General features: G+C 43.6%; 1 protein-coding gene across 1 annotated transcript in view; it reads left to right on the top strand.

Annotated features, from left to right (window-relative positions):
• Positions 60-12,208, top strand: part of MKLN1 (muskelin 1) — a 109,619-nt gene continuing 97,470 nt past the window's right edge. The window contains exon 1 of the mRNA XM_021384311.1: positions 60-208. Coding sequence (XP_021239986.1) covers positions 117-208 — 92 coding nt within the window. The 5' untranslated portion in view covers positions 60-116. The remainder of the gene's footprint in view (positions 209-12,208) is intronic.

Genomic DNA, 12,208 nt, shown 5'->3' with positions numbered 1-12,208 from the left:
CCCACCTCCGACGCCCCACAGCCCCTGCCCCGCCACCCGCGCGGCCCCTTTAAGAGCTCGGCCCCGCCCCTCCCGCAGTCGCTGCCGGGGCCGCGGCGGCCGCTGCTGACAACAAGATGGCGGCGGCGGGGCCGGCGGGCCCCGAGAGCCGGGTGCTGGGTTACACCCTGCACCGCTGGAGCAGCTTCTCCTCCACCTACCTGCCCGAGTGAGTCTGGTCTCGTGCTGAGCGTCCTGACGGGGCCCTGTGGGGGTGGGGGGAGGAGGCGGGAAGCGGCGCGGAGCGGGTGTTGGGCCTGGTTGGGAGGGCTAGGCCTGGTGTAGGCCTGGCGTGAGGGGCTGGGGGAGGAGGTTGGGGAGGGAGGGTCTGAGGAGCTGGGGGGAGGGATGGAGGGTTTCTGAGGGTGAGGTGTGTTGGGGCGTGGTGGTCAAAGGGTTTTGGGGAGGATGTCTGTGGGAGCGTGATGACAAACCAGTTCTGGGGGGGGTTGTGGGTGCAGGAGTGGGTTAAGTTTGGGGATTTCAGAATGGGAATGGTCGGCCTGGAAATGTGTCTGTGTGGGTAGGGAGAGTGATCAGCTTTCCAGGGATTGCGTGTGTGGGTGAGGGTTAAAATTGGGGGATCTGGAATGGAGAAGGTGGTCAGTTTGGGGGGATGTGTGCTTGGAGGAGGGTGGTCACTGGTGGGGGAATACCCTCTTGGGAGGGCACAGCAGTTTTGAGAGGCTCTGTATGGAGAGGGTGGTGGCCCAGAGGTTTTTTCTTGGGGGGGGAATGTGTGTATGGGGGGGGTGGTGGCTTAGAGATTTTAGGGGGGCTGTATATGGAGAGGTTGCGGCTTAAAGGTTTTATTGGGGCTGTGTGTGGAGGGTGTGGTGGCCCAGAGGTTTTAGGGGGGCTGTGTGTGGAGGGAGTGGTGGCCTGGAGGTTTTGGGGGGGCTGCGTATGGGGGCATTGTGGTCCTATGGTTCTGGTAGACTGTGTGTATGAGAGCGGTGGTCCTGAGGTTTTTGGGGGGCTTCATGTATGTGGGAGTGGTGGCCCAAAGGTTTTGGGGGCAGAGGGGCTGTATATGGGGGGGGGGGGGTGCCCAGCAGCAATCAGGAGTGCTGTGTGTATGGGAATGAGGTGGTCAGTACTGGGGGGGGTGGGGGAGGCTGCATGTGAGGGGGAACAGTGGTCCAAAGGCTGTGTGGTGATGTATTGTCAGCAGGTTTGGGGGGCTGTGAGAATGAGAATGTCAGTTTTGGGAGGGGATGTATGTGGTGAAGGATTTCCATTAGCTTTGGTGAGGTGGCATGTGTGTGGGAGCAGTGGCCCATAGTTGTTGGGGGGCTGCATCTGTGGGGAAGGATGGTCAGGTTTTGGGGTTTTGTGTGTGTGGGGAGGGATATTCAGCAGGGTTTGGGGGTGGCTGTCTGTGTGAGAGAGAGTGTTTATCATGCTTGAGGATGTCCTGAGGGGATGAGGTCAGTTTGAGGGAAAGTGGTGGTCAAAAGCTTTGGGAGACTGTGTATGTGGGGAGAGATATTTAGTAGGGTTTGGGGGGGCTGTATATAGGAATGGTGCTCAGCATGTCTTGGAGGTGTCCTGTGTGGGCTGGAGGGGTAGTCAGCAGTTTAGGAATTCTAGGAGCAGGAGATGGTCAACAGATTTAGGGGGGCTGTGTGCATGGTTGGGGAGCAGCCAAGTGGGGAAAGGGGTGAGCACCTGCCCCGGGGGTATATGGGGAGGGGTCAATTTGCAGGTCTGGTGAGATGCTGAATGTGTTTGGAGCAAGTAGGAGGGATGCATTGAGCACCAGTCTTTGGGGAGGCTGAGGAGAGCAACAGTCTGCTATGGTAAGGGAAATGGCCTGGGGAGGAGATGCAGCTTTTCCCCTCAGTTTTGGCCTCAGCATCATGCAGTGGAGAAACTGGTCACCAGGATGCGGGGAGAAGGATATGTCAACTCCCCCTGCACAAACACTGTCCTGCAGGTTTGGGGCATGTCAGGTGCCTGTGGCAATGTGTTTCTTGGCAGCCTGGCTTCCTCTCCTGTCCCTGACCCCTGAAACCCCATTGGCTGCACAGCGTTTACCACACTGCCAATGGCCACCCGTGATTTATGTGTGGTTTTGGGGGAAGGGGGTCACCTGCTGCCAGCTTGTTTTGATTTTGTTTTGACTTTGAGCTCTGTGAGCACGCAGTTGTGTTTTAGACTAATCAGGTCGCGCTGAAAGTGAAGTTTGTAATGAATGTAATGTGGTCTTGTATGTATTTTTCTTCACCATTCTGTCATGTTAGCTCCAGCGCTGGAGGACAGTTAGGATTACTTTGTTTGGACACCTCAGTCGTGCAGGCTTAGAGTTTTGTCTAATGATTGATGGCCCTGAATTTAACGTTCTCTGATTAAAGTAACTTTGTCAACCGGTCTCAACAAGTGATGATTGCTGTATTTGTTAATTGTTAGTTTTTATGGATTATCTCCACTTGCTAAAATGAGGTAAAACTTTGACAAAAGTCTTTCTGACTAAACTTGCAGTGGTTGTATCTTTAAGTACATTTGCTTGTTCAGATATTAAGAAAAACTGGATTATTTTCTGATTATTTTTTGTGACAATTAAGTAATCCATTTGCCTTTTTTCCCTTAAAAAGACTGGAAGGCATTTTTTCAGATCCGTGATCATACTTGCTGTTATAAATTGTTGGCCTGTGGATGGAAAGGTGACAGTCCATTATTGATCTCACTGATGCAATATAAAAAGATCATGTTCTCTTTCTTCTTGATATTCGTTTCTGAGGCTCCCATTAGGTGTTTTTTTTTTTGCTGCAGACTCTTGTCAGGAATTAATGTTCATGTGGCTTCTTCAGTGCTGCCCAAAGTCCTTAGTGTCATTGCAATCCAGGATACAATTCTGTTTCCTTTAATAGGGCTCGTGTTTTACAAATGCATGACTTTGCATTTGGCTGTTTTTTAAGACAGAGTTCGAGTGTCCTTATCATTAAGAATGGTTGGAATGGCTTTTGAGCAATGTTCAGCAATCCCAGTTTATGGACCCTGGGATGAGGTGCACTGGTCTTTAGGCTTAGATGCCATCTTCTCATCAGCACTGATGATACCAGGCAAAGGGTTGTGGTGAAAATGGCCCTAAAGAAAGCTTGGTTTTTGCTTGCTGTCTGCTAATATTTGATTGCCATGTGCTGGGAGGGAGCTTAAATGTGATCTGAAATGGAAAGGGAAGGCTCTGACCTGTGAGTGAAGATAAGATTCTTGGAGGGTGAAAACTTACCAAGAAAATCATACAGGAGAGTGGGTATTTGGAGATAGAGTGACAATGGAAAACTTCAAAATTGATGGTGAAGGAACATGATGTACTATAGGAGAAATGTGCAGATAAAGCTGAAAATGGTCGTCTTATTTAACATGCAGATCAGAACTGTGCTGTTTGGGAAGGATATTGGGAATTCTAGTTAGACCCTAATTGAAATAAGTTAGGAAGCGTAGCTAAGAAGAAACCTTTAACCTTGAACTGGAAGAGTCTTCAGCCATAGTCTGTGTAGGAATATGGTACTTCATTAAAGATGTTGCTTGTAATTGGGAAGATGCTTACTGCTGCTGTGACAATGTGAATAAAGTGCTTGTGGAAGGGAAACAAAGTAGATTACCCATGTTCTGTGTCAGCTAGGTATGATTTCAACATGCATCTTAAATAGTTGTGTGGTTTTAAATGTAAATACTAAAGGTATGAGATGCAATGTTTTCGTCACCACTTCCCAGGGAAGAGCTCTGATGTCTAGTGGCTTACATTGCATCTGCTTATCTGATACTGAACTGATACTGAAACTTGTCAGAACACTGAAATCCCTTAACTGTTCTTTTTCAGTTAAAAAGAAAAAGGGAAAAGTGTTTTTCAGAGACTTTTCTATCCCATTTTAGTTTAGGATCAGTAGTCTATTGGAAAATACCACTTTTCTTTAAGGTGCAGGAAGTTTTTCAGTAAGTAGTAACTTCAATCCTGTTGTGTTGGTGGTACTAAGGGACTGGTTAGTGCTGAACCCAAGCTTGGCTGTGCTACCAGTGCCACATTCATCGTGCATTTGCCAAGACCTTCCCAAATGTCAAATGGCAATTTGACATGAAATGGCACTCTGCAAGAGTGGTTTTAATTTTTTTTTTTCAAGCTGCTGGAGTGTTTGTTGCTCTGTTGGAAAAATCAATTTCCAGCAGCTACATTGCCCTGGAAATTCCTTCAAAACTCGGTGGGTAGAACTGGAAGAGTTGGGCTGGTGTCTATTTCAGTCTGCATCTTGGAGCAAGTTGTGCCTTTGGGAAGAAAATTGGTTCAAGAGCAAATTTGTCCTTGAAATAGCTGGTATTTCCAGAGACACTGGTCTTCTGGTGAGAGGCTTCAGCCTGTTGAAAATGCGCAACCCAGCAGGCTGGGCGAGACTTCCTTGCCAGACCCTTCCTTGCCTCCTTGCAGTTTGTCCTGGAAGGAGAGGAGCCATGTGGGAGAGCACCCTGGTGTCTTACCAGGGACCGGCCTAAGGGCTTCCCCACCACTGGTGTTGATTGCAGGCAAGCAACAGCAACGAGTGCTGGGTGTAGTTTGACATGGGCAGAGGGAGACCTGGACTATTTTTCCCTCTCCCCCTCCTCTGGCTTTCTGCAGAAAGTGATGAGCTCAGTTGCTTTGTTTTCTTTTTTTTTTTTTTTTGGACAGGGAGGGGTTAAACAATGTATAGAAGGTAATATGAGCCCTGTTCAATCAAAAGCTATTTCTTTGTTTTCTCAGAGAAGCACCTTATCCTGATCTTTTTAGTACTGTTTTGTGTACTTGCTCTGGTTTCAGCTCCCTGTTTTGGTGAATAAGAGGTGTATATTACTGTGCTCTCCTCAATGACAATTACGTGCCCTTCTCTACTGGAAAGTGCCTTATTACTGTACCCTAGGACCGTGGTTGCATCAGATTCCTGACTCATGATGTCTTGCAGTTGGCAAATGTGCTCAGGTCCTTCTGGCTCTTTTAAACTGGGATTTCAGCAGTGTTGCTTCTAGAAGCAGCATTTTTTAACCTCTTCTTTTTTTTTTTTCTTTTTTCTTTTACTGTGTTATGCCAGTTGTGCACCTTGGGTGGGAAGCTTTATGCCATTCCTGTTGCTCAGGTCTTTCTGTATGATACCTCTTTAGAAGCATCACACTCTTGTGCTATTAAGAATGTAAGATTACTTTCTAAGCTGGTGATTAAATTCCATTAGCAGCCTCCTAACTGATAGTCACTTTTTCATTGCAACCTCTTGTTATTTATTTCAGTGTGAACTTCAGTTATTGCAGTAATCCCAGTCTTTTCCAGCTTGACACTTGGTGGTACTACATCAAATGCTGAAGACTGGATTTCACCATTGTCTCTTCCCTAAAAATCTTACAGGAACAAGGAATTTCCAGCTGATCTGTTACAATATACTTACAATAATCACTTTCTTTTTTTTGCTGGCTTTCTGTGTTTCCATCAAACCAGGCAAGTAAAGTAAAAAATACTTGGATAAAAAAGTGTAGGGTGGCCTTCCAAGGTAAGAATACTTTTTAACTAAGGGTATGACAGCGAGTTCCTGCTCAGCCGAACCAACCATCTACTGCTGTCTTGTCTTTACTCAGGAACAAGGACGTCCTGTACAAATTCAAGATATTGCAGAGCATTAGTGAGAAGTACTGAGAGTGCTCATAGCAAACTTTTTGGGTGAAGTCTATAAATTTTGAAACAAAACATCAAACCCTTCATCTGAAAATATTCTGGATTCCAACAACTCCGTTCTTTGAGATTTCTGTAACAAGAAAAAAAGAAACACAACCATGTATTTGTGGCTAGTGGAACATGATTCCGAGTTTCTCCTACCACGTGAAACTGATGACTCAGAATCTGTATCTTTTAGGTTCATAAATCTTGTTATAGATGCATCTAAGTCTTGAAGGTTCTCACCCTTGAATTAAGGTCAGTCCTGACTAACACGAAGGTTTGCTTTCCCTATTCTGTTTGCTGCTTGCCAAGCTCTGTTTCTGTAACGAGGTGAAGACATCTTTTGTTGAGGTCTCACCGGTTAAAAACTGCCTGAACTGCAGGCAAGCAAAGCGTGCTTTAGAGCTTTTCTGGCAGGCTGAATCCAGCTAATTGTCCATGCACTGGAAACTTTAATGGTGCTGCTTGCTTCCCTGGTTTCTTAAATAACTCTGGCTATGCAGCAGTGATGACTTCCACTGTAGCTGTTGGGCCACAACTTTTTTTTTCCACACAGAAGCCTGAGTCTTTTTTTTTTTTTCCAACTTAAATTGCCAGCTATTAGTTTTACTTGAACATTCTGATTTAGCCAGTTCACTTTCTTGGTTCAGTCACTTCATCTGTAGATATTGGAAGATGATCAGGCACACCTGCTAGCTGTCTGTAATTATGTGCTCATGGTGCATTTGCTGTAGAGATCAATACTTGTCACATCTGCAAAGAGGAATGTGAGCGCTGACGAATGAAGTGAGCTGGCTGATTCTGTTCTCCTCAATGATTCCGATATAGGAACATTCTCAGTTCTGCTTCTTTCTGTGTCCTGTTAAAAGGAGAATTTTTTTTTCCCACTTGTTTCTGTGAATTTTCTGGATGTTTCTGGATTTCTTACCCTAACAGGCAGTTCCTCACTTCTGTAGTCTGGAACTTTTCCTCTGGATGCTGAAATAGAGTACTTTAAAGCCCAAATATGCCTGTAGGAAATCACTGCCTACAGATTGAATTAAGCTTAACGTGGTGAAAAGGTGGAGTGGAGAGAGAGAGAAGTTGGCAGGGGTGAAAGAGTGAAGATGATAGCAAAACAATGAAGTTCTTCAAGCCTTACATTGGAAGTCTATTACCTTGTTGTAGAAGTTTCTTCCTGTGTGAAAGCACAAACGCTGTGGAATGAGAAGGAAATTCTTTACACTTTGATTAAAATATAGCCATTATGTAGGAGGTTGGATGGTTTTATTCCCTGGCAGAATGGTGAAGGTAAACTGTTAATTAATCTAGCTCCGTGATGTGTCTAAGCTGGCATTACCTGTAGTGCTTTGAAGCTCAGCCTCTTCTGGGATGGCATTTTTGGGGAACGTTAAGAATGTAAAAGTTTCGTGGAGGTATTAACATCATCAGATGATGGATCATTTATTCTGTATGTGGTTTGATATCCTGCAAGCTTAATGAAGGCTTTCCAGATTGTGATTACTAATTACTCGCTTAAAGAGTGAAATACTATTTCAAGCGTGTTTTCCTTTGGTAACTGTTGTTATTGCTGAGACAGCATGTACAGTCTGATTTTTTTTTAATGGCAAAGAATATAGTTCCTTACTCTGCACATTCATCTTTTTAGCAAATCAGTGTTAAAATACTGCTAGATTTAACGCTACAATTGATTTTTATGATGCGATCAAGATTTCTCTGTTGAGGTTAAGTGGTATATTCAGTCAGTAGTTACGTGAAGGTCACGTCTTCTAAACTTCCAAAACAGGCCAATTCTTCATTTGTTTTGATTGCATGTAAATATAAAAAGCGAATGTATTATTATTATTTTTTTTACTACAGCCTGCAGAATTTTGTAGGGATAGTGGTTTGTATATTTAGCGTGGTCTGAACTGAATAGTGTAACAGCTAATGGGAGGGAAGGTGGTGGTGAAGATGTTCTGTGGTTTGTTACCTTAAGTAGTTACAGTTTCACTTATTACTTAACACTCAGCATGCATAATCTTTGAGAAATTACTTCTTGGATCAATTTAAATCAAGAAGCACGGCTGTTTGAGTTGGGGATAGCAGCCTGCATGCCTGAATTTAAATTGCAAATGTTTTAATGAAGCTTGCTGCTATGTGGGTGCATACTACGGTTCCTGAAAAATGGCACGATATTGATAATGAATAAAAATGGTGTATTGGTCGTGATAGATTTCGTGCTCTCCTTGGAATGCTCCCATTTTCCTCCCCAGGTTGGGTTTCCACAACTGGGTTCTCAGCGCTGCTGCCGAGCTGCAGGAGGCCGTCTGTGGTGGAAGAAAATAAATTGGGATTCAGTGAATTGACCTCGGAGTAAGGAGCTGCTGAATGAGCTCCTGCCCTCCTCTTCCTGATGGAGTGCTCTTGCTAACTTTCACTTTCTGTCTTCTAAAAAAAAAACCTGCCTTCTGCTACAGGCTTCGGAGCCTGCCAAACGTGGAAGTAATGCTGCCTTGGGAACTTGTACGCTTTAGGATGAATTCATTTATATTGCTCCAAAATAAGAAATTGTTCCGTAATGTAGCACTAGGGGCAAATGGTTCTGATTTGTAGCACGGTTCCCCAAATAGCCAGTTCTTAACGTTTCTTCATTTTCCTGGGCCAATATTTTATTTTCTGAATTCCCTGAGTGGAGTTGCGTTATTGATGAGATAACCTTGATTTTGAAAGGAGCACTTAATGCAGGGAATGTGTTTCCACCTGGAATCAGGAGGAACTGTATTTGCAGAATTTAAGTTAAATTTAAGTTAAGAAAAGTTCAGTTCTTGACAGTAGTTTCGACATGAGGGGCTTCAGTCTCTTCTGTTGAACACAGTCTTCCTTAAATTCTTTTCCAGGCATCGTTTTTTTTTGGGTGAGCTTTTTTTACTGAGTGTGAACTTACTGTGTTGATGAGTATTAAAGATGTGTTTATGGCACTGTGAATTTATATCTTTACATGTAATCAGTCTGTTTTATTGGATTCCTCCTTCGAGTGGAAATACGAAGTGTTGTGGCACGTAGGAGCATTGTTGCAATGCTGTGAAATCATGGAAGATCTAAGCCTGCTACTTGGCCTGCGTGATGTTTTTCCGTTTGTGCATTAGTTAAGTAAAATCACTACCAAGAAGTTTGTGATCCTTCCAGAATGCAGCATAGGGGATTCACTCACAAGTCTGCTGGACTCAGCTTTGCTCTCATCTTGTGAAGGGTTTTGGGGTGGTGGGGGGGATGTAGCATTGCTGTGCTGCACTGCCAACACTCAGGAGGATTTGGGAAGTGCGCGTTCTATGCCTTTTCTGGTAAATGCTGGCAGTAGAAATCTGTGTTCAAAGTACCAGCCAAACTCCATTTTCTCAGCAAGAAGTGCATGTATTTTTTTTTTAATTAAATAAATTAAGAACAGAACTTTGTAGTAAATTGGCTGTGCCTACTGATGTCTTGAACTCCAGCAAATTCTAACTACGGTATTTCATCTCTTGACTGCACGTGCTGTGAGCTGAAGGACCTAACCTCCTCATCTTTCCTTAATATCAATGGGTAGAATTTGTGCTATTCTTGGTCTTTCTATCAAGCCTGGGATTTATTTCTGTTCTGGGAATCTCCAGGAATGTCACCTAGGTTGCATGCACGCAATGTTGCTTCCCTTAGAGGTTTATGGATCACTTGAAAGGTTGGATTTCAAACATCCTTGAATGTTAGATGTGTAGAAATGAACTCTCGAGTATGAGAATAAATAGTCCAGATACTCTTATGTGCACTAATATCAGCTCACTAGTTGATCAGTTGGAGCAGTCTCTTTGTAAAAAAATTAATCATAGAATTAATTACAGACCTTAGGATCATGAAGTCCAACAACCAACCTAACCCTACCAAGTCCAATCACCCTGCCATGTCCCTCAGTGCCGTGTCCACATGTCTCCTAAATACCTCCAGGGATGGGGATTCCTCCAGTGCTCTGGGCAGCCTGTTCAAATGCCTGGCCACCCTTTACATGAAGAATAGATTTCTTCCTGCTGTCTAGTCTAAACCCTCTCTTGTGCAATTCGGGGTCATTTCCGATCATCTGAAGTTATCTTTCTTTTTTTTTTTTTTAAATAGCCATTATGTGCATGGGAAAGTTCTGTTATTCCAGTAATCTAACAACATTTGTTGTTAAATTTAAAACCAAAGCTAGCTGAGAGAGAGAACAAACCTTTAACTTTCCAGCTTCAAGGTTCATCATCGCTTACTTTCATCAAAAGTATAATCTGTAACTGCTGGGAAGAATGAAGATGATAGTCACATGTGATGTCTGAAGTCCCTGTGATTACCATTAAATGTGAATAAGCCTGACTTTTATTTTTCTCCCATCTGTTTTTCTGCTGTTCTGTGATTGACAGGACCAACCTGGAGATGGAACCTCTTGCTGTTAGGGATTCGGGTTGCTCATTGCTATGATGTAGTCAAAAGTTCCATCTGCAATTTTGGGTTATTGAGTGTCACTGGGATAGAAGTCATTTATCAGGCCTCTGATAACTCATTGGGAATTCACTGCAATGCTGCAGTTTTAGTCACTATTGATAACATTTAATTCCTGGCATGTCAGGAAGAGGCACCGTTGAATCAGAAATGCTTTGTTTAAAGGAGGCTTGCTTGGACATGGAATGAAGAGGAGTACTTTCTATGTGACTATGTCATTTTGTATTTGCTTGTTTTTTACTAAGAGCCTTTGCCTGCCTTAAGGTCGGCAGTGCTTAAAGATGGCTTAAAAGAAATAAAGTAGGCAAACTGATCATTGAAAGATATGATTGAGAAACTGATTGGAATGAAGTTATTTCAAGGCCGGAGCTAAAGGTGATACCTGTTTTTTGTCCAGTGCAGTCAGATGTGATCCAATGAGCGCATTTCTGTAGGGCGATTCTAAGTTAGTGGTTTTTATATGCTGTACTTAGCTATTTATCTTTTGACAGAAGCAAATTTATAGCAAATCAGATGTGTTTGTGAAGCTGCTGCTGAGGAGATGGAAGCAACTTGGAGCATTAAGTTGGCAAATCTCACAACAATACAGTATTTAAAATTGAACCTTTACGTATATAATTACCTCCAGCATCTTTTGTCTTGCTGTGCAAGAGGCCTTGCTGTGTGTGTTCCAACCAAGATGTTTTCATGCATTTATGCCATTTTAAGGAGTGAACTTTCACAACAGAAAGGAGAAAAACTTTATGATGAAATCTAGAAAGCTTTTTTTTTTTTCTGAACAGCTTTATGGGAGAGCTGTAGGTACGTATTGGTTTCTGAACATAGCAGCTAGGTAGTTTGAATTAATTACAATGAGTTTCTGGGAGTTGGAGTGAGTTGTATAGAGCAAATATTATTTAGGTCTTTATAGATATGTGGGATAGGGTTTCGGTGGACTTTTTTTATTTCTTGGTGCACTGCCCTCTCCCCAGTTGGTTAAGCATCTCCATCACAGCTTTGTGCTGGCCAGTTAGGTGGTTCCCCATGTCTGAAATAGTTGAAATAGTTGGGCCTACCACATCTTAGTCCTCCGTGAAGTGGACTTTGAGGGAATGAATCCACGTTTGTACTTGCTTCATTCTTGCTACTTTGTCTTAAGACGGTTCTAGCAAAAAATAATCATAAAAAATTGACACGGGCAACCCTGGAAGAAGGTTCTTTGTTGGTTTTCCATCGTGCCGTTTTCCTAGCACTGCGCATCCTTTTTGCTGTTTAATGGTGTGCTGCCTCAGTGGTTTTCTGGCAGAGCTGCATCTGAGTTCCAAGTCCTCTTGGAGATGTGTGCGTGCTCTTTTCTGCACAGCTGCTCTCTGAAGAGCAATTCTGAATGTGCCAAGCAGAGCTAGTGTTTTGGATTTGTTTATTCTTAAGGACTTGTTCCTAAAGTCATCCGTTTCTTTAATAGCAGCCTTTATGAAAATATTTAGGTTGAATGCAAATTGTATCAGCCTAAAACCTAATTTGCAGTACGTTTTGTTAAGTCATCTCATTCCTCCTTTTTCACCCCCCTTCCTCAAAAGCTAGGAAAAACTCTCCCTTTGTGATTGTCGCGTCAGAAACCACAGAGCTTTTTGCACAGAGGAGTCCCCTGGAAATACCAAGCGTGGGGACATCTCTGTAATCCCAGTGGAGATCAACCAGCGGTTCGTTCAACGGACACAGCAGCATCTGGGTTGGTAAATGGAAAAGTTATCTACTTCCAGCAGTTGCAAGAGCAGCGTCTGCATGGGTAATAAAAAGAAACTTCCATTTTGTTCTGCCAAGAGTGCTTTCTGCGCAAAGCAGCCAGAACGATCCGCTTCTCTTACTTGGCAAAAGGAGTGCCTCCAGTAAAAGCTGAGATGCAGATAGCTGTGAAGGAAGCTAGTTCGAGGACTTGAGGCACACCGGTACTACTTCTGGACGTGTTCTTGCTGGTGGTGCAAATAAGGCTTTTGGGTGCAGGGTAAGGGTACCACAAAGCAGCTGAGG

This window comes from Numida meleagris, chromosome 1 (genome assembly GCF_002078875.1).
Source record: "Numida meleagris isolate 19003 breed g44 Domestic line chromosome 1, NumMel1.0, whole genome shotgun sequence".
Taxonomy (NCBI): domain Eukaryota; kingdom Metazoa; phylum Chordata; class Aves; order Galliformes; family Numididae; genus Numida; species Numida meleagris.
The sequence above is the reverse complement of the archived record's forward strand: the minus strand, read 5'-3'. Positions and strand labels throughout refer to the sequence as shown.